General features: G+C 35.9%; 1 protein-coding gene across 2 annotated transcripts in view; it reads left to right on the forward strand.

Annotated features, from left to right (window-relative positions):
* The window catches only part of LOC131161488 (uncharacterized), an 88,826-nt gene extending 62,921 nt beyond the window's left edge, over positions 1-25,905 (forward strand). The window contains exons 9-11 of one of the 2 annotated variants that reach the window (XM_058117287.1): positions 4,832-4,924; positions 24,553-24,713; positions 25,172-25,905. In XM_058117287.1, coding sequence (XP_057973270.1) covers positions 4,832-4,924; positions 24,553-24,713; positions 25,172-25,702 — 785 coding nt within the window. In that variant the 3' untranslated portion in view covers positions 25,703-25,905. The remainder of the gene's footprint in view (positions 1-4,831; positions 4,925-24,552; positions 24,714-25,171) is intronic. The other variant, XM_058117288.1, reaches the window with a different exon arrangement.
* Positions 25,906-25,967: the final 62 nt, after the last annotated feature.

Below are 25,967 nucleotides of genomic sequence, written 5' to 3' on the forward strand. Positions count from 1 at the left end.
CTTCCTAAATCTGCTTCGGAAGCCTTAGCTCACTATGTGTGGATGCCATGGTTGAAGAGATGAATGCTTTACAAAACAATGGTACTTGGGACTTGGTATCTCTTCCACCTGACAAGTCTGTGGTTGGTTGTCGTTCGGTATACACTGTTAAAGTCAACCTTGATGGTCGTGGCTCGTCTGAAGGCACGTCTTGTTGCTAAGGGGTATACTTAGGTATATGGTGTTTGGAGTATCCTGACACTTTTTCTCTGGTTGCCAAACTTACATCAGTACGTCTATTCATCTCCTTGGCTACCACTTGTCACTGGCCTCTGCATCATTTAGATGTGAAGAATGCTTTCTTGCGTGGTGATCTTGAGGAGGAGGTCTATATGGAGCTACCACCCGTGTTTGTTGCTTAGGGGGAGTTAGGGTTAGTGCATCGGCTCAAGAAGACACTATATGGTTTACAATAGTCTCCTGAAGCATGGTTTGGTCAATTCACTGTTGTAGTACTTGAGTTTGGTCTTTGACAGTGTGCAGTGTATCACGTTGTGTTTTATCGTCATACTTCATCGGGTAGGATCTTCCTTGTTGTGTATGTGGATGATATTGTTATTACAGGTGATGATGATAAAGGTATTCAATCTCAAACTTTTTATACATACTAAGATTCAAACCAAAGATTTGAGACGGTTGAAATATTTCTTCCGTATAGAAGTATCTAGATCTTGTATGAGAACTGTTTTGTTACAAAGGAAATATGTGCTTGATCTGTTGGATGAAATGGGATTATTGGGATCTAAACCAGTCATTAAACCCCTTGATACTAACAACAAGTTAGTGTCAGATATGGGTGATTTGTTGCCTAATCTTGGACAATACGAGAGAGTTGTTGGAAAGTTGAATTATCTCATAATTACTTGGTCATACATATCTTTTGCAACAAGTGTTGTAAGTCAATTTTTAGATTCCTCGAGGTCAAGTCACTGGGACGCAATAATTCGCATCTTGAGACATCTCAAAGGTGCACTGGCCAGAGCTATTTTACATTGAGATCAGTGTCCCACTTATATTCAGGGATGTACAAATGCAGATTGGGCTGGTTGCCTTCTGACTGAAGATCCACAATTGGGTACTATATCTTGGTTGGTGGAAAGATCCACAACTGGGTACTATATCTTGGTTGGTGGTAATTTGGTTTCTTGGAAGAATCATAAACAATCTGTGGTGGCCAAGTCAAGTGCGAAATAAGAGTATAGAGCTATGACTCCCACTACTTTTGAACTTGTTTGGTTGAAGAACATGTTGGAAAAATTGGGTTTTCCACATTCTTAGCCTATGAAATTGATGTGTGATAATCAAGCTGTTCTTTATATTGCACATTGAAGTTGATTGCCATTTTGTTCGGGAGAAACTTGTGCAGAAGCCCATTACTACCACAAGTGTTTGAGCTTCTGCACAAGTGTTTACCAAATCATGAGCGATTGAAACACATTGCTGATTTGTTTACCAAAGCTTTGTGGGGTGCTTGTGTTAAATTTATTTTTAACAAGCTAGGAGCATATGATATTTATGCTCCAACTTAAGGGGTAGCATATGATATTTATGTCACTTCAAAGCCCCCTTCCATTCAAACTCAAGATTCTCAGTAGAATCATTAGTACAACCTTTCCTCCGACCCTTTATTCCCTATAATTAATAGATGCAACCAAATTTTGCAACTCTTTTTCAACTCTCTTTTGTTCCTAGCATAAGACTTATGCAAGATAATGATAGACACCGTAACTTTTTGACCAACACTATTAACTAACTTGAAATCCATACCCTTTGAGAGAGCTACAGGTCTTGGTTGTCCCTTCTGTCCACTAACAGATCGATGGATATAACGTCTTCCATATCTCCTTTTTGGCATAAAGCAAGGTCAATAGCTGCCTGAAGCTGCAAAGGAGCAGGCAAAATGCCTTTACTGAAAGTAGGGTTGTCAAAAGAAAACATCTTCAAGTAAAACAACCTCACCAGATGAAGGCAAAGATAAACAATTGATGGGAAAATAGAAATGAATTGGCACTAAAGGTAAATTATCCCACTTTGTTAACGGATCGTTTGAACTTGCAACATACTTCAAATGGTGAACACTAACCTGTACAAAATCAGATAAGTTAAAAGGACTCTTCAGTTCCTCATCCTTTTCCTGTTCCTTATTCAGTACACTCAAACCCTCTTGAAGTACATCAGGAGTAGCAGCAGTCATCACACTACAATTCCCAGAAAGAAAAGACTTCTCTAGTGTATCCTATGTTCAGACCGGCTGCCTGCTTTAGACTGCCCTAGTCTTCCGATGCCTCTCCATCTTTCAACTGTCCTGTTGTTCAGTACTCTGGTTGAAAAAGAACTGTGAGACACGCCTCTACGCCCTCAGTTGATGGTGATTCCGAGCCACCTACACCTTTGACTAACCTCTCAGCCAGACACTCTCAAAGGCCTTCAGCTGACGTCAATGCCGAGCCCTGCCACCTTTGACTGCCTTCAGCCTTCAGATTGGAGGAAACCTGAACATTCAATTGCTCTTCACCATTCCCAGATAGCTTTGAACAATCCCATCTCCTGGCCTCCACTGGATCAATATTTTCAAAGCCTCGTCTCTGAATCCCCTCACATTATTGGGTTTAACCGTAAACCTCAAGGGCCCAAATATGGCAGAAAGGAGCCCATTAATGAATTGCCCATCCGGTTTATACCTGGCTTTAAATTTGAACACACTTGGCCTTGATAATTGGGCTGAAAATCTCTTTTGAGCAAGTGGTCTCTGCTGGATTGCCTCTTTTATGGAAACAATATATGGCCTCTGGAGAACTGCCATGGACGTCAACCATGGTAAAGAATATTGGGAGATCTGAAGAAATTTTAGTCACAATTTCAGATTACGGGAGTTGTTGAAATGAAAATCAGCTACAATTTCTTTTTTTCCAAACTTCAGGAATTTTCAAGATTTGTTTTTTGGTCGAAATTTTAAAATGTTCAGAAATTTCAGATATATCTGTTGGATTTTTGGTTTATAAAATTAAACTGAAAAAAAAAACAAAAATCTGGGGTATTTTCGTTCTAAATAATTCATAATCATATATTTTAATATTTCCTGAAGTTTCTTAATTTCCATAATTTTCTTTTTTCTGTCTTTTCTCCCAAATCATTTTAGAGCAAACATCACTTAAGTAAAAATTATTGCATGATATCTTAAAAGTAATTTTATACTCTAATGCCACTTTCATTTCAAAACTGCCACAAATGGTCCCATAGCGAACTTGAATTGCTTGCTCAAAATACATGTGAGTGAGAGTGTCTACACTGAAGAGTATATATTCTGAAATATAATGGCATTCCCATGAATAAGTTTCAATTCAGCTTTTTCTTGAATTTCATCATGTGTCATTATTTTAAAAGTCTTAGCAGATTACTCAGTTGCTACCACTCACATGATATGCACGAAAACAAAGCAAGCCATATTTAAGTAACTTGTTTGTGTGATGCATGGGTTTGTAGGAAACTTCAACACTTTTAGATATTGACACCTTCCCAACATGTGTCAGAAATTATTTGTCTTTGGATACACCGAGACACTTCTTGACACTTTCTGATGTGGTGACGACACATCCAGGACACTTCTTGCAGTGAAACATTGCATTTTGTTGCCCCCTTTAATTATTTTAAAGATCCAAGAAAAAATTGAGAAGTCAAGGGACTGAGAAAGAGGTTCCTTGACATTGGAGTGGTTTGACTTTGGAGTCCTAGCTCCACTATGCAAGCCATCAACAGTTCAACAGTCTTTTTAATCTCTCTTTTTTTTTTTTCTTTTAATTTCGTAATGAGCTATGCTCATTGCTCACCATCAGCCATGCCCTTGAATCATTTATTTGTCATTGGACCAGTATTCTATATATAATATGAATGTAGTTGGTGATTGTATAGTTGTAGTTTGTAAAACATTCAATTGATAATTGTGCATGAATGATGCTTATATGTCATTTGAAATTAAAATGACCTCAATATTTGTTGTCCAAAGAGAAAGACATGCCTAAATATATGCATTTTTATATTAATTAATTAACATATCCTTGCTGCGTCATATCCTCATTTACTCAGAATTTCTATATTGTTGTGTTGGTATTTGTGTCATATCTGTGTCTCGTGTTGGTATGGGTACTTCCTAGATGGGTTTGTTTCACATAATTACTCTTTATGAAGTACATTACTAGTCATAAAATTTGTATGTAGTGTAAAAAACTCTTTAATGCTGTAAGCATTTCAATAATGCAAAAGCTTTTTACACAGGCACTAATCATTAACTTATTTGATGCAAGGGATATGTGAAAATAAATTGCAAAGCGATTTATCACTGCTTCTCATTTTATTCATTGAACACATTGCATCATAAGATTTTGGTAAGAGATTTTGAAGGGGCAAATGTCTGGAATTTGGAAATATGAATTTCTATTAATAATGTACTTCATTTATCACGAGAAAATATTCAGAAATTCTATAGATGGTGAGAGCAATTTATGACAATAGTGATGATTATGGAACTCTGCATAGAGCTCAGAATTTACTTCGCATTATGAAATAGCTAATAATAATAATAATAACAATAATAATCAGCAATCAATTTATGAGAGGTCGGTACAGAAACTATCAAATTGTTCAGAGCTTGCAATAACTCTGAGGCTTTTTTCCCTTTTTTTTTTCTTTTGTGTTTTTTTCCCTCTAGAGAATTGAGTAGATTTCTGTTATACTATATTTAAAGGTTGATCAAAATGTTTATTGAAAAAATTATTCATTTTCTTGTGTTCATTAGGTGAAACAGATGAAGATTTTGCTAGCTCACTCAGTCTTGTAAAGGAGTACAAGTTTCCGCAAGTTCACATTTCACAGTTCTACCCAAGACCTGGTATGCTGTTCAGAACTTGCTGTCTCTGTTTTATGTCAGTTAGTGCTTTCTGAGCTATTGGTCAAATTTTCAATTAATATAATTTTCCTAATTATATTCTTTCTTGTTTTATAATTTTGATAAATTTAATTTGACTAAGAGCTGCTTGTTTCTCTTTAGAAAACCAGCAGGATTTGAGTATCAGTTACATTTTTTTTCCAAAAACATAATTCTTGACCCTTAGACACACTCTTGGGTTTATTTATTATTATTTTTGGATAGCAAAAGAGGATCTATTGGCCAAATTTTCAATAAATATGCGTTTCCTAATTATATTCTTTCTTGTTTATAATTTTGATAAATTTAATTTGGCTAATAGCTGCTAGTCTCTCTTAAGAAAACCAATAAGATTTGAGTTACAGTTCTTATTTTTTTTCTTAAAAAAACAAATTCTTAACCCTTAGACATACTCAGGTTTATTTATTTATTTATTATTATTTTTGGATAGCAAAAGAAGATGACTTTATTAGAAAAAGAAGAATGTACAACAAGGAGAACAAGAAATCCTCCAAAACAGAAGAAATAAAAAAGAGAAGATAAAAGGTAAAGAAAAAACAATAAAACAAAAGTCAAACAGACTTGCAAAGCCAACCAATCTCGTTGGATATCCGAAAACCTCACTGCTCTAAGACAACCAGCAGAAGCACACCAAAGCCAGGCCAAATAATAAATCTTCTCCCATAAAAATGATCCATTTAAGTTTTTTCCCCCTATAAATATGGAATCATTTATTTCAGTCCATAAACCCCACAGAGCTGTGAAAACCGCACACATCCACAAAGCATGAGCATCCTTCCTCTTACCAAAACCAGCAAAAGAAGTGGCCAACAAATCTTCCACCAACTTTGGACAAACCCAATTTTCTCCCAAAAGACTAAAAAGCTTATTCCATATATTCCAAGCAAACGAGCAGTGCATGAACAAATCCGATGCTGTTTTAGAACTATCATGATTCATGACAAAGAAAACATATATCAGGAGAAAGTAATTTTTGAAGGTCTGCTACTATGCTACAGATCATTGGTGTTAACTCTTGTTAGAGGTTATATATGTGTTTTAGTATTATTATTATTGAGTGCGTTGGCATGTTAATTAGTGAGAGTTAGTAAGGGTAATATTGTCATTAGAATGTATATAAATTTGTATTATAAATAGAGGGAGAGACCTATCGTTAAGTTAGGTTATTCATTTTTAATCAAATCTTAACACGGTATTAGAGCATGATCCTATCTAAATCCTATTTCCTTCAGCTGTCGCCGGAAAACACCATTCCCACGGCTGTTCTTCCCTAATCCACCTCTATCCCATACTAAATCACAAAACCAACCATATAACTATAATCAGACCCCCGCCCGCGACCCACGTCACAAAACCCATCGCTGGAGGCCACTCCATGTGCCCCCACACGCCGACCAAATGCCGGCTGGGCCGACCCCACGTGCTGGCACGTGAGAGCAGTTCTGGCCTTTTTTTTCTTTTTTCTTCTGCCATGCTCCGGTTACTTCTTTAGACTATATTATCAAGCTGTTAGGCCAGTTTTTTGCTAAAAAATTCAGCCTTTTTCAACCATGTGCTCGCAGTATTGCGTTAATTTCTGTTCAGGGTTTGTGAAGGCTTCTTTGTGAGTTTTTTGGAGCTGTGGCAGCGTTCGTATATTCAGTTGTGAGGCTGTGGCAGTGCTATATCTGTCGGTGAGTTGTTCACCTTGTCCATGGTTGCGTCGGTGCTTCACATGGTTTGTGATTGTTCCCATTATTGATTGTTCTTCTTGTTTTTGGTGTGGTTGATGATTTGTGAGTGTTGTGGCAGTGCTATATTCATCAGTGAGTTGTTCACCTCATCCTTCTTTGTGTTAGTGCTTCACATAGTTTGTGATTGTCTCAATTAGTTTTGATTTTTCTTATTGCTTTTCGTGTGATTGCTGATTTATGAGTGTTAGGATGGAATCTATGAATCCCAAAAATATGTTTCCTACATTGCTGCCGCAAATGACTCAAAAATTGGATGGAAAGAACTATGTTCAATGGTCTAAAGTTGATTAGATTTGTTTAGTAGGATTAGGTTAATGTGACCACTTGTTCCAATCTAATTCCTTTGATGAGAAGAGAAAAGGCACGTGGGTTCAGGAAGATGCCTTGATTGTTTCCCTTTTGTAGAATTCGATGGAGCCAAATTGCATGGATATGTTTGCATCTAGATACGTGCAAGGAGATTTGGGATTATGTCAAATTTCTATACTCCAATAACATTATACGTATGTATGATTTATTCCAGGAGTACTTTCAGTTACAACAAGGGGATAGGAGCATTGCAACTTATTTTGGAGAGATGAAGTGTATTCATGAGGAGCTTAAATGAGAATCTAGGTATACTCCCAAGAGGAGGGTGGGGGGGGGGGGGGGTGTGAATTGGGATTTTAAAATTTCTTTGCTACTTTGTTTTACAAGTTCTCTTTGTTGAGTATTAACACCAGCAAATCTATTTTCAGCAATCAATCAACCTTCAACAATCACTCAAATAAAATAATCAAGTATAGCCAACAATCAATCCAAGTTTAGTTCTTTTATGATGTTCAAGATCAGCTTGTAAATTCTGAGTACCAATATAAGATAGATTAAAAAATCTCAGAACCTTTTATATTCAAAATCAGATTTTATTCCTTGAAATATAATTTCAGAGATTTGATTAAATAAAGCCTGAAACTTTCCTTTACATAGCTGAGCAAGATTAACTACAGTAGTAAAATAAAAATCATAATATTAACTCTGAACTTGTGTTAACCCAATCAATGATTCACCAAGATGTTCTTTGATTTCCGATATGAAACAAAATTAGTAATTTCAGCAACTTCCAAAATTCTGCAAGTATTTAATGATCATACACGCAGCTTATATACTTGCAGTAAGTTAAAGAGAGTAGGGAGAAGAGTTGAGAACCAAAATTTTTACAAGGTTCGGCCAGCAGCCTACGTCCTTGCCCCAAGCAACTGCTGTGAGGATTTTCCTTTCCAACTTTCTTTACTAGGCAAAGCTACAACCTCTCTCCTTATGAGGTGGAGATCCCTCTCTATCAAGAATACCCCTTCTTGCTAGGTAACGATCCAAACAACCCTGAATCGTCAAGAAAACAAGAAACAAGAACAACTTTGGTTTTTACAAGAGAAACTCTCAGTCAGAGCAGATTTGTACAATTTAAGAACAATATACTTTAGCAAAAATCAATATAAAGAATGAAGCTTATTTAAATATCACTGTGGTTCAAACTTGATTTGAAAATCTCAGTAGAAAGATCAGAGAACCGTGAGTTTTTATCAGCAAGAACACAGCAAGCCTTTGAGCAAAACTTTCAGCAAGATAACTTTGAACGTGTAGTATGAATTTGCCTGATTCTTGATTATTTTTATTTTTATTTTTAATTCTTGAAATCAACATGTATTTATAGAGTTAAAAAAATATATATTCGTGTTCGCCAAGTTACTTGTAGTGTTTCCCAAGTTTTTTCAATGTTTGGAGTCCAAGAAATCAATTTTGAAAACTTTTCCTTGCTGTTTAAAAATTAAAAATTACAAAGGTCAATCGACTATGACCTGAGGGTCAAATCGCCCGAGCCTTTATAGTTCAGCGAATATTTTAAAACACAGTGCTGAGTTAGTCACCTGATCCTAAGTGGTCAGTCACCTGTCTTGATTCTGTTTGCTTAATTTTTTTAGCATAAAAAGGTCTGTCGCCTCACCAAAACACATCAGTCGCCTGAGCTTACAACTTTTTTGAATTTGCAAAAGCTTTGATTTCAACACTTTAATCTTTGATCTTGGAAAACTTAAATGAGACTTAAAAAGTATTTTTCATGGTTTTCAAAAGGAGGTCTCTAAGTCAGATATAGATCCTAAGAGCTTCAAAGAATTATATTGAAATTGTGAAGTACTTGCATGAGACTTCTTATAAATTATAGCTTTCTAAGCACTAAGTTTTCATGCATTTTGCTTCCATTCTTTGTGTCTATCTTGACTTCTTTCTTCAATAGACTTTAGCTTCAACAGATCTTCTATCTTTAAGTCCAAGCTTTTAATAAACTTGATCTTGATCTCTATGAAAGCATTTGAGCCCTGAAACTTCACTTAACCAAATATGTTAAGTATTCTTGATTTGTTATCATCAAAATAAGATTCTAAGCCTTGTTAGGCCAACAATCTCCCCCTTTTTTATGATGAAAAATAAGAAGCAAAAATGAGTAAGCCTTAATAAGGCCCCCCCCCCCCCCTCTCTTTACAATAAGCATAATCTTAACAAAATTTGTTGAGTAAAACATTATTCATATCATATCATCAGATTTCATTAAACTCAGTTTCAGTTCAAGATCATCAATGTCATACTAGTTTTTCAATTCATAATTCAGCAATTTCAATTTTCATACTCATCAATCGCATCATTATAATATTAGTAATGTCAATTATCATGATCATGCTCAGTGTTGTCTCAATATTCATGATTATGCTTAGTGTTGCATGATTATGCTTAGTCTCAGTTTTATCCAAAACATCTCCCCCTTTTGACATCAATCAAAAATAGCAGGTTATCAATTAAACACACACAAAGTCAAATGTATGGGGCCAGTATAAGAATAAAACATATAATTTATATTTATCATGCATAAGAAGATAAGCAAGAAATCCTAAAATAGCATGAGAATACGTAAAAGAGAAAAAAAAAAATTGTATCTGATGCACATATTACAACCCAGAGATTGTTCAAACAAAGTAAAGTATCTAAGCATCAACTTGCATTATCATCTTCATCTTCCTCTTCTTCTTCTTCGTCATCTTCTTCTTCACCAGCATCACTAGAACTTATCTCCATTGAAGCCTTACCGCGTGAAGAACCGGCCATATGCTGTTCAATGCGACCAATTCTTTGATCCAAAGAAGAGTAATTAGCTTGAAGAGAAGCCTAATTGTCTTGAAGTGAGCTTAATCTAGATCTCATTTTACCACGAAAATCTGTGAATTGCTGATGGTATGCAAGAAACCATGAAGGTGTATTAGCTGCCTTATGTTGCTGAGCTTGGTGTTGAACAGGTGGTTGGGGTTCCTGAGCTTGTCGTCGTCTCCGGCCAAATTTAGGAAACCATCATTGATCATGTTTCTCATAACCCATTTGTTTAAGTGTAGTAGATGAAAAGAGATCATAATGGGTTCGCTTAATGAATAATTCAGATGGAGAAGCTACGATTAGATGAGTAAATATAAGATTCAGAATGCCCCCATATGTTAGAATAACTCTGCGAGCTTATTCTCTAGAGATCATCCATTGGAGAATCAAGCTTGGTAAATCAAGATTTTTCCCTTTGAGTAAACACCACATGACGAAGCAATCTAAATAAGAAACGTAGTCATGTGAACTTGCTCTTGGCAAGACATTATATGTGATAAGCTTTTGGAGAACTTGTGCTTGCAGAATTTAGCTGGTTATAAAGTGGAGGATGACCAAAGTAGACAGGGGCTTCAGTTATAACTAGAGGTAGAAATTCCTTAGGTGAGAAATCCTGTGTCATAAACCAAGATTGTCCAAAAGATGGACGCTCAAACTCGCCTTGTTTGATATGAAAAATTTGTGCCAATATTTGTGGTGTAAGTGCGAGTGATTTCCCTATGACTTCAGTAGAAGTTACTGTGTCTCCTTTAACCATTTTTGCATAAAAGAATTTAACTAAATTTGGATACATGCCTTTTGCTTGAAATGTAATGAACTTTTTCCAACCTAAAGTTCTGAACATGGGTAAAATGGTGGGAAAGTCTTCTTCAAAGAAATTCGCATCTAAGACCTTACAGAAAATCGGTTCTGTAGATCAAAGATGATCTCGCTATAGTTTCTTTGTGTGAGGTGTCGTAAGCCATTTCTCTATGTCATTGTTGTCATTGTTGCCATAAGAAGATCCTTTGATTCCAGTGGTTTTCGTTCGTGGCATGATGTTTTCGAAAAAAAAAAAAACAATCGATGAAGCCCTTAAAAATCTGGTGGGAATGAAGTAGGAGGCTGTATTTTAGAGATTAATCGGAAGATTTTGAGTGAAGGAAGGCTGGTAGATGAAGGAGGAAAGGGTTTAGAGGAGAGGAGAGGAGAGGAGAGGCAGGGTTAGTAGACTGATGTTTTGAAAAATTAGGGTTTTGTACTATTGGGTATATAAAGCGCCGTTAGTTAGTCGATTGAAATCGAGGGGTCAATCACCCGACATTTTGTTTATTTGAATTTTTACCAAACAGTAGTGAGTCAGTCGACTGAAATCAAAGATTCAGTCGCATGACATTACTAATCTTGAGAATTTCAGCAAGTCAAGAGTGCTCAGTCGACTGTGGATTCATGTGCAGTCGTCTGACGTCGCTTGCTATCTTAATACATATTTAATTTCTCTTCTCTAGACTACTTCTATACTATGCAATAAACCCAATTCACGTCTTATAGATATGAATCTATCCTCGGGGTGCAGTTTTGTAAATATATCAGCCCATTGCTCACTTGTATTCACAAACTTAAGTGTAATGTCTTCTTTTTGCACATGATCTCTCAAAAAAAAAAAAAAGATGCCGTATATCTATATGCTTGGTTCTTGAATGAGATATGGGATTTTTGGAGATATTAGTGGCGCTGGTATTATCACACTTTATAGGTATAGCCAAATACTCCAAATTAAAATCCTTTAATTGTTGCTTCATATAAAGAGTTTGGGCACAACCGCTACCTGCTGCCACATATTCAGCTTCCACAGTAGATAGAACTACAAAATTTTGTTCCTTGGAGAACCAAGACACAAGAGATCTACCTAGGAAGTGGCAAGTACCACTTGTGCTTTTTCGATCAATTTTACATCCAGCATAATCCGCATCGAAATAGTTGATCATCTAAAAGCCTGTGTCTTTAGGATACCATATACCTAAGTTGATAGTGCCTATCAGATTTCTTAAGATTCTTTTGATGGCTATTTGGTGTGATTCCTTGGGGGCTGCTTGAAACTGGGCGCACATACATATACTGAACATAATGTCTAGTCTATTGGCAGTTAGGTAAAGAAAACTTCCTATCATACCTCGGTAGTATTTCATATCTACTGGTTTTCCTTTTTCATCTTTATCAAGATTTATAGACATACTCATAGGAGTCCCTAAAGGTTTTCCACCTTTCATATCAAATTTCTTAATCATGTCTTTTATGTATTTTGATTGATTTATAAAAGTTCCATTTTTGGCTTGCTTACTTTGAAGTCCTAGGAAGTAAGTCAACTCTCCCATCATACTCATCTCAAATTCGTCCTGTATACACTTGGCAAAGTCTTTGCATAGTTCTTCATTTGTAGCACAAAAAATGATATCATCCCCATATATTTGAATAATAAGCATATCTTCATTTTTAGATTGAATAAACAATATGTTGTCCACTTTTCTTCTAGAAAAGCCATTTTCCAATAGAAATCCACTTAAACGCTCATACGAAGCTCTAGGAGCTTGTTTTAGTCCGTATAATGCTTTTGTTAATCTAAACACATGATTAGGGTTATGAATATCCTCAAAACCTAGAGGTTGTGCTACATAAACTTCTTCATTTATAAATCCATTTAAGAATGCACTTTTCACATCCATTTGATAAAGTTTAAATTCTTTGTGAGATGCATAAGTTAATAACATTCTTATAGCTTCCATTCTAGCTATGGGAGCAAAGGTCTCTTCAATATTCCTTCTTCTTGATTATATCCTTGAGCTATGAGTCTAGCCTTGTTATGCACTACAACGCCGTTTTCATCTTTTTTATTCCTAAATACCCATTTGGTTCTAATTATTGAATTATCAGTGGGTCTAGGAATTAATTTCCAAACTTTATTTCTTTCAAACTGATTTAGTTCTTCTTGCATGGCTACTATCCAAGAGTCATCACTTAATGCTTCATCTATGTTCTTGGGTTCCTCCTGAGATAGTAATTCGTAATAACTACACATATTCTTTAGAGAGGATCTAGTAGATACTCCTCGTGTAGTTTTGCCTATGATTTGATCCTTTGGGTGATTTCTTACAAACTTCCATTCTTTAGGTAATTTGGATTGATTTATAAGTCTATCATCTAAAGTTGAGCCTGATTCCTTATTCTCATATTTTACTTCTTGAATTTTTAAGTCTTCTAGACTTTGCTTTGTTTCAGCTTCCTCAATGTTAGATGGTTTAGAAAATCGATTTGCTTCATCAAAGGTTACATGTATTGATTCTATGATTGTGAGAGTCCTTTTGTTATAGATCCTAAAGGCTTTACTATTCAATGCATATCCTAAGAATATTCCTTTGTCTGATTTCGTATCAAATTTTTCTAAGTTCTCTTTATCATTTAATACAAAACACTTACATCCAAATACATGAAAGTAAGATATGTTTGGTCTTCTTCCTTTCCAAAGTTCATGGGGGGTCTTCTCTAGGCTTGATCTAAGAGAGACTTTATTCATCACATAACAAGCGATATTTACTGCTTCAGCCCAAAACTACTTAGATAAATAATGTTCGTTTAACATAGTCCTAACCATACCTTAAAGTGACCTATTTTTCCTTTCAACAACTCCATTTTGTTGAGCAGTTCAAGGAGTTGAAAAATTGTGGGCTATTCCATATTCATCACAGAATTTTTCAACTTCTTTATTTTTGAATTCTCTTCCTTGATTGCTTTTTATATTTAGGGCTCCATACCCTTTTTCGTTTTGGAGCTTCTTGCACAAGTTTATTAACATCTTGCAAGCTTCATCTTTGGATGCTAAGAAGAGTACCCAGGTAAACCTAGAGTAGTCATCAACGATGACGAAAGCCTATTGCTTTCCTCCTATACTTTGTTTTCTAGTAGGGCCAAATAAATCTAGATGGGTAAGTTCCAAGGGTCTACCAGTGGAAATATATTTCTTCCTTTTAAAATTTGTTTTAGTTTGCTTCCCAAGTTGGCAAGCATCACAAATTTTGTCTTTTACAAATTTTGTGCTAGGTAGACCTTTGACTAAGTTCTTTTTAACTAATTTAGATATTAAATCCATACTAGCATGTCCTAGTCTTCTATGCCACAGCCAGCTGACTTCATTCATGGCTGTTAGGCATGTGACTTCTTGAGATATCAGATTTTCAAAATTTATGCAATACACATTATCAACCCTATTTTCAGTGAATAGATGATGAGGGTTCTTTACCTACTTTTCCAATCCCAATAATTTTACCTTTAGCATTGTCTCCGAAGGTGACATGTCAACCATCTTTTAGCATTAATGTGGTAAATTTTGATTTGTCTCCGGTCATGTGTCTTGAACACCCGCTGTCTAAGTACCATTTGTCTTTGATGGAGTGGTCCTAAAGCATACCTACAAGAAGGGTTCAAGGTGTTACTTTTTGGTACCCAAGCCTTCTTAGGTCTTTTTAATTTAGTTTTAGCTTCAATTTTAACTTTCCATACTTTCTTAATTTTAACATTTTTCCTTTTAAATGGTCATTCAAACTTTTTATGTCCTTTTTTCTTACCTAAGAAACAAGTGGTATGTTCATATGCATTTTTTGAAGATGTGCTAGCAAAGTGTTTTGATGTCTTTACAAAATATCCCATGTAGAGGTTCTTTTTCTTTTTATTTTCAATTCCATTGAATCCATTTCCTTCTTTATCCAAGGACATCCTTTGTGATCCAACCAATTTATCAAAATTTTCTTTTCCTCTAGTAAAGATATAGATTATTTGGTCTTTATCTTCAATTTTACTCTTAAGATCACTTATTTCTAAGTTTTTTTTTATTTTCACCATTTACTTGAAGTTTTGTTAATTCTTGAGACATCTTGTTTATTTTACTCATAAGTTTATCAATGTGTGAATCCTTTTCTTTTTCAGCTGATATTGAAGTTTCTAGCTAGTTTTTTAGCATTTCATTTTGCTCTTTTAATGCCATGTTTCTTTTGGTTACTTTAATAAACTTATTATGCAGGGAGAATAATTCAGCTTGCATTTCTCTATATGAGGGCATGCTGTCACATGTGTCACTACATGATTCATCACTAGATTCTTCTTCTTTTGAGCTAGAGTAGGAATTTACCTCATCATCTTTCGCCATGAAGCAGAGGTTTGCCACATCTTGATCGCTTGATTCATTGATGCACTTGAGCTTGTGTCATCCCACGTGGTAGCTTTCATCGCGTTCTTTTTCTTCTTCTTGGAGTCTTTCTTAAGCTGTGGACAATCAGGTTTAATGTGTCCAACTTTCTTGCAATTATAGCATGTAGGAGGTTCATTCTTAGTTTCCTTTTTGCTAGTTTCTCCTTTATCAAATTTTGAGCCTCTGGATTTTTTAGTAAATTTCTTGTTCTTTTTAAAGAACTTTCCAAGTCTTCTAGTGATTAAGGCTACATCATCGTCATCTAAATCGTTGTCTTCTTCTTCACTAGAACTTTCTTTTGCAACTTTAAGGGCTATTGATTTCTTGTTTTTGTTACCTTCACAATTTCTTTCATTGATTGCCATCTTGTATGTGAGGAGTGATCCTATTAATTCATCTAGGGAGATATTTTTCAAATTTTTTCCTTCTGTTATTGTAGTGGCTTTAGGTTCCCATATTGGTGAAAGTCCTCTTAAGGATTTTTCTATTCATCTCATAGGTAGTATAGTTTTTTCCTAATGCATTTAGAGAGTTTATAATATGGGTAAACCTAATGTACATACTAGTGATGGTTTCATCAAGGTTCATCCTAAATGCCTCATACTCGCTAGTGAGCATGTCAATTCTACTATCCCTTACGTCAACCATTCCTTCATAAGTTACTTCAAGCTTATCCCAAATTTATTTAGCTGATTTACATCCCATTATCCTATTGAACTCATTTACATCTAAAGCACAATATAGTGCATTCATTACACTAGAGTTTATTTGCAGCATCTTTAGATCATTATCAGTCATCTCTTCTTTTTCCTTAGGTATTTCTTTGTTGTCTATGGTTTTAGTAGGGATGAGGTCACCATGTGTGACTACTTTCCAATCCATGGTTTGCAAATAGATTCTCATTCACTGTTTCCAAAAGGTGTAGCTAACACCGCAGAAGATGGGTGGTCTAGAAGAGGATTGGCTCTCGGCAAAAGGAGATACACCTAGGTGTGTCATAGGAATCTTTATGTAGCTTCTATATTATGACTTACGACAACCTTGCTCTCTGATACCAATTGAAAATCGAGGTATACTCCCAAGAGAGAGAGAGAGAGAGAGAGAGGGGGGGGGGGAGAGGTGAATTAGGATTTTAAAATTTCTTTGCTACTTTGTTTTACAAGTTCCTTTTTTTGAGTATTAACACCAGCAAATTTATTTTCAGCAATCAATCAACCTTCAACAGTCAATCCAAGTTCAGTTCTTTTATGATGTTCAAGATCAGCTTGTAAATTCTGAGTACCAATATAAGATAGATTAAAAAATCTCAGAACCTTTTATATTCAAAATCAGATTTTATTCCTTGAGATATAATTTCAGAGATTTGATTAAATAAAGCCTGAAACTTTCCTTTAATTAGCTGAACAAGATTAAGTACAGTAGTAAAATAAAAATCATAATATTAACTTCAAACTTGTTAACCCAATCAATGATCACCAATATATTCTTTGATTTCCGATATGAAACAAAATTAGTAATTTCAGCAACTTCCAAAATTCAGCAAGTATTTAATGATCATACACGCAGCTTATATACTTGCAGTAAACTAAAGAGAGTAGGGAGAAGAGCTGAGAACCAAATTTTTTACAAGGTTCGGCCAGCAGCCTACGTCCTTGCCCCAAGCAACTGCTGTGAGGATTTTCCTTTCCAACTTTCTTTACTAGGCAGAGTTACAACCTCTCTCCTTATGAGGTGGAGATCCTTCTCTAACAAGAATACCCCTTCTTGCTAGGCAATGATCCAAACAACCCTGAATCGTCAAGAAAACAAGAAACAAGAACAACTTTGGTTCATACAAGAGAAACTCTCAGTTAAAGCAGATTTGTACAATTTAAGAACAATATATTTCAGTAAAAATCAACATAAAGAATGAAGCACAGTTAAATATCACTGTGGTTCAAACTTGATTTGAAAATCTCAGTAGAAAGATCAGAGAACCGTGAGTTTTTATCAGTGAGCTTTGAACGTGTAGTATGAATTTGCTTGATTGTTGATTATTTTTATTTTTAATTCTTGAATCAACATGTATTTAGAGAGTTAAAAATATATATATTCGTGTTCCCCAAGTTACTTGCAGTGTTTTCCATATTTTCTCAAAGTTTGGAGTCCAAGAAATCAATTTTGGAAACTTTCCCTCGTTGTTTAAAAATTTAAAATTACGAAGGACTGTGACCTGAGGTTAGTCGCCCGTGCCTTTATAGTTTAGCGAATATTTTAAAACATAGTTTTGGGTCAGTCACCTGATCCTAAGTGGTCAGTCGCCTGTCTTGGTTTTGTTTGCTTAATTTTGTCAGCATAAAAAGGTCAGTCGCATGAGCTTACAACTTTTCTGAATTTGAAAAAGCTTTGATTTCAACACTTTAATCTTTGATCTTGGAAAACTTAAATTATGGATCCTAAGAGCTTTAAACAATTATATTGAAATCGTGAAGTACTTACATGAGACTTCTTATAAACTATAGCTTTCTAATCACTAAGTCTTCATGCATTTTGCTTCCATTTTTGGTGTCTATGTTGACTTCTTTCTTCAATGGACTTAAGCTTCAACAGATCTTTTGTCTTTAAGTCCAAGCTTTTAATAAACTTGATCTTGATCTCTATGAAAGCATTTGAGCACTTCGTTTAACCAAATACGTTAAGTATCTTTGATTTGTTATCATCAAAATAAGATTCTAAGCATTGTTAGGCCAACATTAACGTCGTGCAACCTATAACTGCCAACGTTTGTGAGATGTAGAAGTAGAGGGAGCAGATCACAGTTCTTCGTGAGGCAGTTCGATCCCAGATACTCAATAGTGCCGAGCTGCCATCATTTGCTCATGTTTATTCTTGTGTCCCTCGTGCTTCCCTTAGCACACATTCTCCTGCTCTTGTGTTTGGCTTTGAGAGGACAACCTTTGCTAAACAGAGTGATTCTAGTTCTCTACCAAACAACTGCAAAAGTTATCATGGTGGTTCGAGTAGTCAAAGTGTTAGAGACGGACGAGGCAAAGGTACTCCTCGCAATTGCACTCATTGCAGATGGAGTAATTATATTATTGGGCAGTGTTGGGATCTTCACGGAAGACCTTCAAATGTTGGCAATGCAGCCGCCACTGACTTCACACCTTTGGGGGCAGCCAATGTAGCCACCATCGACGACTCACCTTTGGGGTCGAGTGGGGGGCAACGTGCTGCCTCTATGTCAGAGGAAGTGTATTCCAAGTTTCAGCATTATTAAACGTCACAACAAGCTTCTCTTCCCATTGCATCTCTTGCCCAAATAGGTAAGCACACAGTATGCATGTCATCCTGTACTTCTCGTCCTAGTCCTTGGGTCATAGACTCTGCTACCACTGATCATATCACAAGTATACCTAGCCTTTTCTCCACTTTTCAGTATACTGCAAATTTATCTTGTGTTACTCTTGATGATGGATCCACTAATGTAGTCAAGGGAATTGGGATTGTAAACCCCACTTCTTATTTCTCTTCCTTCGGTTTTATATATTCCCCAATTTCCTTTCAATCTTATGTCCGTTAGCAAAATTATTAAATCCATGTATTGTTTAGTGACATTTTTCCTTAATTATGTGGTTATTCAGGATTTGAAGACGAGGAAGACGATTGGCAAAGGGCGTGAAGATGGTAGACTCTATCACTTTGCGCCGCTATCTCCTTCTACTGCCTGCACTACTGCTGCCACACCTTTCCAAATTCATTGTCGCTTGGGTTATCCTTCATTGGAAAAGTTAAAATGTCTTGTTCATAGTTTGAGTTTTGTGTCTAGTCTCAATTGTGAGTCTTGTTAGTTGGGAAAGAACCATCGTGTTTCTTTCACTTTCCGTGTCAATAAATGGGTTGCAAGCCCTTTATGTTAGTTCATTCAGATGTATGGGGTCCGAGTAGGGTTGTGTCTGAAATTAGGATGTATTCCCAAAAGGGGGGTGAATTGGGTTATTTAAAAATTCATTTGTGGAATTCTTATTTACTTTAACCCTCAACTATTCTATCTCTCAACACAAACAATATTTCTATTTAGTTATCAAGCTATACAAGTAAGAAGTCCCAAGTATGAATGTAAAGATCAATGCACAATCTGAATTTACAAATTAAAATAAAATTTAATACATTCAGTTAGGCCCTTTGTTTAGAATATGATTTTCAGCTAGAATCAACAATGTATTCAAGAATAAACTCAATGATTTGTTTATGCCTCAATGATATAATAGAGATTAAGAACTGATTTTCAGCAACAAATAAATTTTCCTTCAAAACAGATTTTGTAAATCACTTGTTTAATTTCAGCTCTTATGCTTTAATCTGAAAATCAATTTACAACTTGTTCCTCAGATAAATTACTCGCAGATTCAGAGTTATATGTTTATCTGAAATTTTAATCCAACAACTCAACCATATAGCTTATACAAGTTCAATCACAACCAACCAGTATTCAGCAAGACCCAATATTTAACAAGTTTAGAATTTCAGCACAATACGATATTCAACAAGAATGGATATTTACCAAGATTCGATATTCAGCACTATTTAATATTTAGCAAGATGATAATGAAAATATATTCAAGCACGCAGGTTATATCTTGTAGAAATAAAAAGAGTAGGGAAGAGAAAGCTGAACACCGTTGTTTTTACAAGGTTCGGCCACAGCCTACATCCTTCCCCCAAACAACCCACTGTGAGGATTTTCTTTCCCAATTTTGTTACTAGGTGAAGTTACAACCTCTCTCCCTTAAAGGTGGAGTTCGCCTCTCTAACGAGAACACCCTCTCGCTAGGCAACGATTCAATACTTGAACCGTCAAACAGTACAACAAAAAGCAACAATTGCTTGTACAAGAGAAAAGCTCCTCCAATGAGCAGATTAGTACACGTTAGTATCAAAATAATTATTTAAATAATCAATATGAAAGTTGAAGCTCAAAAGTACATCACTAGAATTGATTCAAACGTGTTAGATTCAACAGATCAGATCAGTTTCTGAGAGTATTCACCGAGAACACAGCAGTAGTATAACCAAAGAGTTTTTCAAAGTATGAACGGTTCTCTTTCTTTTTGAAATTTTCGTTACCCTAATGTGCGAGAATATGATGTTTAAATAGTGCACTAGGGTTTTAAAAAGTTTCCTTAAAGTTTTCTTTTAATTCGAAAACCAATTTTGCGAGATATGGAAACAAGATCAGCGCTGTAGGTCGTTTAAATATACGCATCAGTCGCCTGTCCTTGAAGGGTCAATCGTCTGTGCTCTTTTAAAAATAGCGCATTCTGGAAGTCAGAATGGGATTAGTCGACTGTGCCCGATAGGTCAATCGCCGATGCCTATTCTGTTTGTATATTTTCAAAAACCATAGCACCACAGTCGCCTGATAAAGAGTCATTAGTTGCTTGTCCTTTCAGCAACACTTGTTTTTCAATATTTTTGGTTCCAAACTTAATTCATGTAATGGAAAACTTAATTTGGACTTTGAGAAAATATTTTCCACGTTTAAAATAAGATATCTAAGTCCAATGACATATCCTAGAAGCTTCAAACATTCAACATTGGGATTTGAAGTACTTACACGAGACTTTAATATGATTTTCCTATCTTAGTGCGTAAGTCTTCATGTTGTGAAGCTTCCAAGATTCTTCTGAGCTTTATGCACTGCTTCAACGAGCTTCACGTCTCATATAACTTGAATTCTTCATGTTTATCATGTCTCATAGCCTTAAGTGTGATTTTTCATTCAAACTCTTCAAGCACATCCACTTGAAACCATAAGATTACTTAAGTCATGAAACTCAAACTCAAATGAACATGTTAAGAAACCTTGATTTGTTATCATCAAAACAAGATTAAGCCTTGTTAGGCCAACAGTGTCCAAGTTGGGTTTGCGGTACTTTGTAATCTTAGTGGATGATTATTTAAGAATGACTTGGTTATTTAAGAAAAGATCTTTCTAAGTTATTTCATGTATTTTGTGCCTTCTGTTTTAAAATAAAGACTCAATTTGATTTGCTAGTTCAAATACTTCAAAGCGATAATGCTAAAAAGTTTTTCATTGCGCAATTCACTACTTTTTATAACTCAATTTGTTATTGTTCATCAATCATCCTGTGCCCACACTCATCAACAAAATGGGTTTCAAGAGTGGAAAAATAGACATCTTCTTGAAATCACTCGCACTTTGTTTTGTCAAATGCATGTACCTAAAGTGTTTTGGAGTGATGCTATACTTACTACTTGTTATTTGATCAACCAGAATGCCATCCTCTATTCTTAGTGCTAAAATTCCCTATTCCATTCTCTTTCCTAATTCACCTTTATTTTCTCTTCCTCATATTTGGGTGTGTCCTTTGTTCTTCAACTAACTCTTGGGGTGGATAAGTTGGATGCTCATGCTCTAAAATGTGTCTTTCTAGGCTACATACTCAGAAGGGATATCGTTGTTATTGTCCTATGCTGCATCACTTTTTTGTTTCTACCGATGTTACCTTTTTTGAGTCTACACCTTACTACACCTAGTCATTAGGTGCTTTTGAGTTTAATAAGTCTCTTCCTTTGCCTAATCCTCCAAATTTTACGTTGCTGTCCTTGCCCAATCAACCATCTGAATCTCCATGTAGTTTGAGTCCTTCTCATCGCCTTGATCATCCTAATTTGTAGGTGTATTTGTGACCACGACTCCAAGGAAGAGAGTACCCTCTAGCTTCTACTATCACGCCCTTGGTTTCCTCGTTCGATGATCATTCTTCCCATGATGTTGATCCTCCTATAGCTGTTCGGAAAGGTAAACACACATGTACTCAACACCCCATCTCCAATTATGTTTCTTATGACTCCTTGTCACCCTCATATTATTTTTTTGTCACTGCTCTGTCATCTACTACCTTTCCTAAATATATTTTAGAAGCCTTAGCCCATTCAGGGTAGAGGGATGCAATGGTTGAAGAGATGAATGTTTTACATGACAATGGTACTTGGGACTTGGTACTTCTTCCTCTTGACAAGTTTGTGGTTGGTTGTCGCTAGGTTTACACTGTGAAAGTCAACATTGATGATTCTATGGCTCATCTAAAGGCCCGTCTTGTTGCTAAGGGATACACTCAAGTGTATGGTCTAGATTATTCTGATACTTTTTCTCTAGGTGCCAAACTTGCATCAGTATGTCTGTTCATCTCCTTGGCTACTACTTGTCACTGGTCTTTGCATCAGTTAGATATAAAAAATGTCTTCTTGCATGGTGACCTTGAGGAGGAGGTTTATATGGAGCAACCACCTGAGTTTGTTGCTCAAGGGGGTTCAGGCTTAGTGTTTCGGCTCAAGAAGACTTTATATGGGTTAAAACAGTCTCCCAGAGCATGGTTTGTTTGTAACAGTGCTATAGTACTTGAGTTTGGTCTTCGATGGTGTGTTGTGAATCATTTCGCATTTTATTGCCATACTTCATTAGGTAGGATCCTTCTTGTTGTTTATGTAGATATTGTTATTACAGGTGATGCTAATAAAGGTATTCGGAGTCAAACTTTTTCTACAAACTTAACTTCAAACCAAAGATTTGGGACCGTTGAAATTCTTCTTGGGGTATAGAAGTATCGAGATCTTGTATCAAAACTATTGTATCACAAAGGAAGTATGTTCTTGATCTATTAGATGAAATTGGCTTGTTGGGATTTAAACTAGTTGATACACCCATGGATCCTAACAGCAAGTTAATGCCGGATAAGGATGATTTGCTACCTAATCCTGGTCAATACCGGAGACTTATTGGAAAGTTGAATTATTTCACAATTACTCGGTTGGATATATCTTTTGCAACAAGTGTTGTGAGTCAATTTTTAGATTCTTCTAGGACAATTCATTGGGATACAATAATTCACATCTTGAAATATCTCAAAGGTGCACTTGGGAGAGGTCTTTTATATCATGATCAATGTCACACTTATATCCATGGATATGCATATGCAGATTGGCTAGATCACCTTCCGATTGGAGATCCACCATCAGGTACTGTATCTTGGTTGGTGGTAATTTGGTTTTTTGGAGAAGAAAGAAACAAATTGTGGTGGCATGGTCAAGTGCTGAATCAGAATATAGAGCTAAGGTTCACACTACCCGCGAACTTGTCTGGTTGAAGAATATGTTGCAAGAATTGGGTTTTCCGCATTCTCAACCTATGAAGTTGATGTGTGATAATCAAGCTGCTCTTCATATTGCCTCCAGCCTAGCCTTTCATGAGTGGATGTGGCACATTGAAGTTGATTGTCATTTTGTTTGGGAGAAACTTGTGTAGAAGCTCATTACGACTACTTATGTGAAGTCGGACTTGCAACTTGGTGATTTGTTTACCAAAGCATTGGGGGAGGCTCATGTAGATTCATTTGTAACAAACTACGAGCTTATGACATTTTTGCTCCAGCTTGAGGGGGAGTGTTAGAGGTTATATATGTATTTTAGTATTATTATTATTGAGTGTGTTAGCATGTTAATTAGTAAGATTTAGTAAGGGTATATTATTGTCATTAGAATGTATTTAAATTTGTATTATAAATAGAGGGAGAGACCTATCTTTAAGTTAGGTCATTCATTTTTAATCAAATCTTAACAACTCTATTAAGAACAATTGACCAAATAGAAACCTTGATCTTTGAGATAACTTTGACCTTCCAAATAGTTCTATGGGGCTGAAGGGAAGTATCAGCATTAATCAAGGAGTCACAAAGAGCTTCGCAAGAATAAGCCTCCAAAGAGTCTAAAGACCAAGAATGCCTATCCATCTCAAAGAAAGAACAATGTCCCCAATAGCATCAATAAGGAAAACTCCTCTACCTCTCTATCATGAATGAAAGTGAATTAATGAAAATGAGACATAAGTTTATTTTTCATGTTTTATCACATAGTAGAATGTTACCATCTTTGTTCTAGTTTGATCCTACATAAGATCCCATTTTGAACAACCTTGCCATTGAATACCTCAATACCTTGAGCTGCTTTCTTAGGAGTATTATTTTTAGTTTAATCATTGATATATGTGCTTGGTCGCCTAGCAATACTTTAATATCCTGACATGAAATAGTCTATGCTTACTGTATTTTCATAGTTTTTCTTACTCTTGGATTTGGTTGAGATTTTTTTTTTTATTATATGATTTTTAATGTGCTTTGGATTATTCAATACACCTACTATGACAGATATTTTCAAAATATTTGCTTTCCTTGTGGAAGAAGCATTTTTTTTTGTATTCTATTTTCCAAGGTCAATGCTGACGAAGTTTTTAAACTTTTTTTTTTGGTGATCATTGAGGGTTTCTTCTGGATTTAATATAATCACAAACAACAATTTGAGAGTGGAAATGTAGACTGGAGTTGATTATCAATTATGTAATGCTCTGTAATCATTTTCTGTTTTGATCTTATTTGTAAATTTAGGGACACCTGCTGCAAGGATGAAGAAAGTTCCCAGTACCACAGTGAAGAAGCGAAGTCGTGAGTTGACAACTGTTTTTGAATCATTTACACCATATAATGGAATGGATGGCAGGATGGAGAGAATATGGATTACTGAAATAGCAACTGATGGAATTCACTTGGTAAGTTTGTGTATTTGTGTGTGGAGCTTTGATGTTTATTTTTATTTTTGGGGGTTAAAGGGCTGGATTACCAGCTTAATTGCAACAGGAAAACACCACAGCAGACGTTTGGGCATGCTCTAATATGGATTTTCTGTCTCCTCCTCTCCAGAAAAGAACAACCAACCAATTATTTTTCTGTTTTGTTGCTCATTATCTTGCTAGACCAAAATGCTTTGAAATGGCATTTGAAAGCAAGGAAAATTCAGGAAGATGAACAGTTAAATGAAATGCAAATTTTGAACCATTGTTTTGAAGCAATAGACCCATCATGCACCTCCTTTCTGCTCATTGTCAGGAATCACTTGAGGGAGGCCATGTAATAGTTCATGGGTGTTAATTTGACCTAGTTGCTGTTTTTGTCCAAGGAATTTTTAGATTTTCCCCATTTCTAACAAGGCGTAATTTCACTGCCCAAGGTGGGGCATACCAAGGGCTATGTGCAGGTGCTTGTAGTTGCTCCGGAGAGCATGCTGGGGAGTTCAGCTATTGTGAAAGTAACTTCTGTGGGAAGATGGTCAGTTTTTGGGGAAATTGTGGAGATGGTTAAGGAAACTACTAAAGACATGGCTTCAAGCAGGGTAGAGACTGGTCAGGACAGATGTCTTCCTTGCTCCAGTCTACAGGGAACTTGGGATTGTTCAGAAGGGTCGGAGCCTTGTGCTTGTGGACTGGAAAGCTGTACTTCGGATGGGAATGCTCCTGTTAAGGACAACACGAGCCTGGAACACAAGAGCAGCCAGAATCTTATGGGTTGGTTACTTAGGAAGCGAAAGAACCACAGGCAACAGCTGATGGATAACAGTATCGCCTTGGAATCCAAGCAAAAGAAAAGAGTTGAAAGAGATACTGGGAAGCCGAGTTTCATTGATTGGGCTCTGCTTGCCGGAATTCTTGCGAGCAGCTTGACCATTGTAGCCGTGCTTCTACATCTTGGGATAAATAAATGAATTGTCCTGTGGGGATGGCCATTCATAAATGTTTTTATTTGGGGGTTTATAATTTCTCTTTTCTGCATTAGCTGGGTTGCAGATGGATTTGCTCTCATTTAAATGTAATCTGACATTGTTTTTCTTCCTCGCGACTTTTATTATTAGGCTGGGCAAATAGCCTAAAATGGTTTTTGAATTTTTGAATAGAACTCTGCTTTACATATTTGGGTATAAAAATAAATACGGAGCGAATAATTAATTGGCTCCATGGGCAGCATTGAAT

This window comes from Malania oleifera, chromosome 8 (assembly GCF_029873635.1).
Source record: "Malania oleifera isolate guangnan ecotype guangnan chromosome 8, ASM2987363v1, whole genome shotgun sequence".
In the NCBI taxonomy this organism is placed as follows: Eukaryota; Viridiplantae; Streptophyta; class Magnoliopsida; order Santalales; family Ximeniaceae; genus Malania; species Malania oleifera.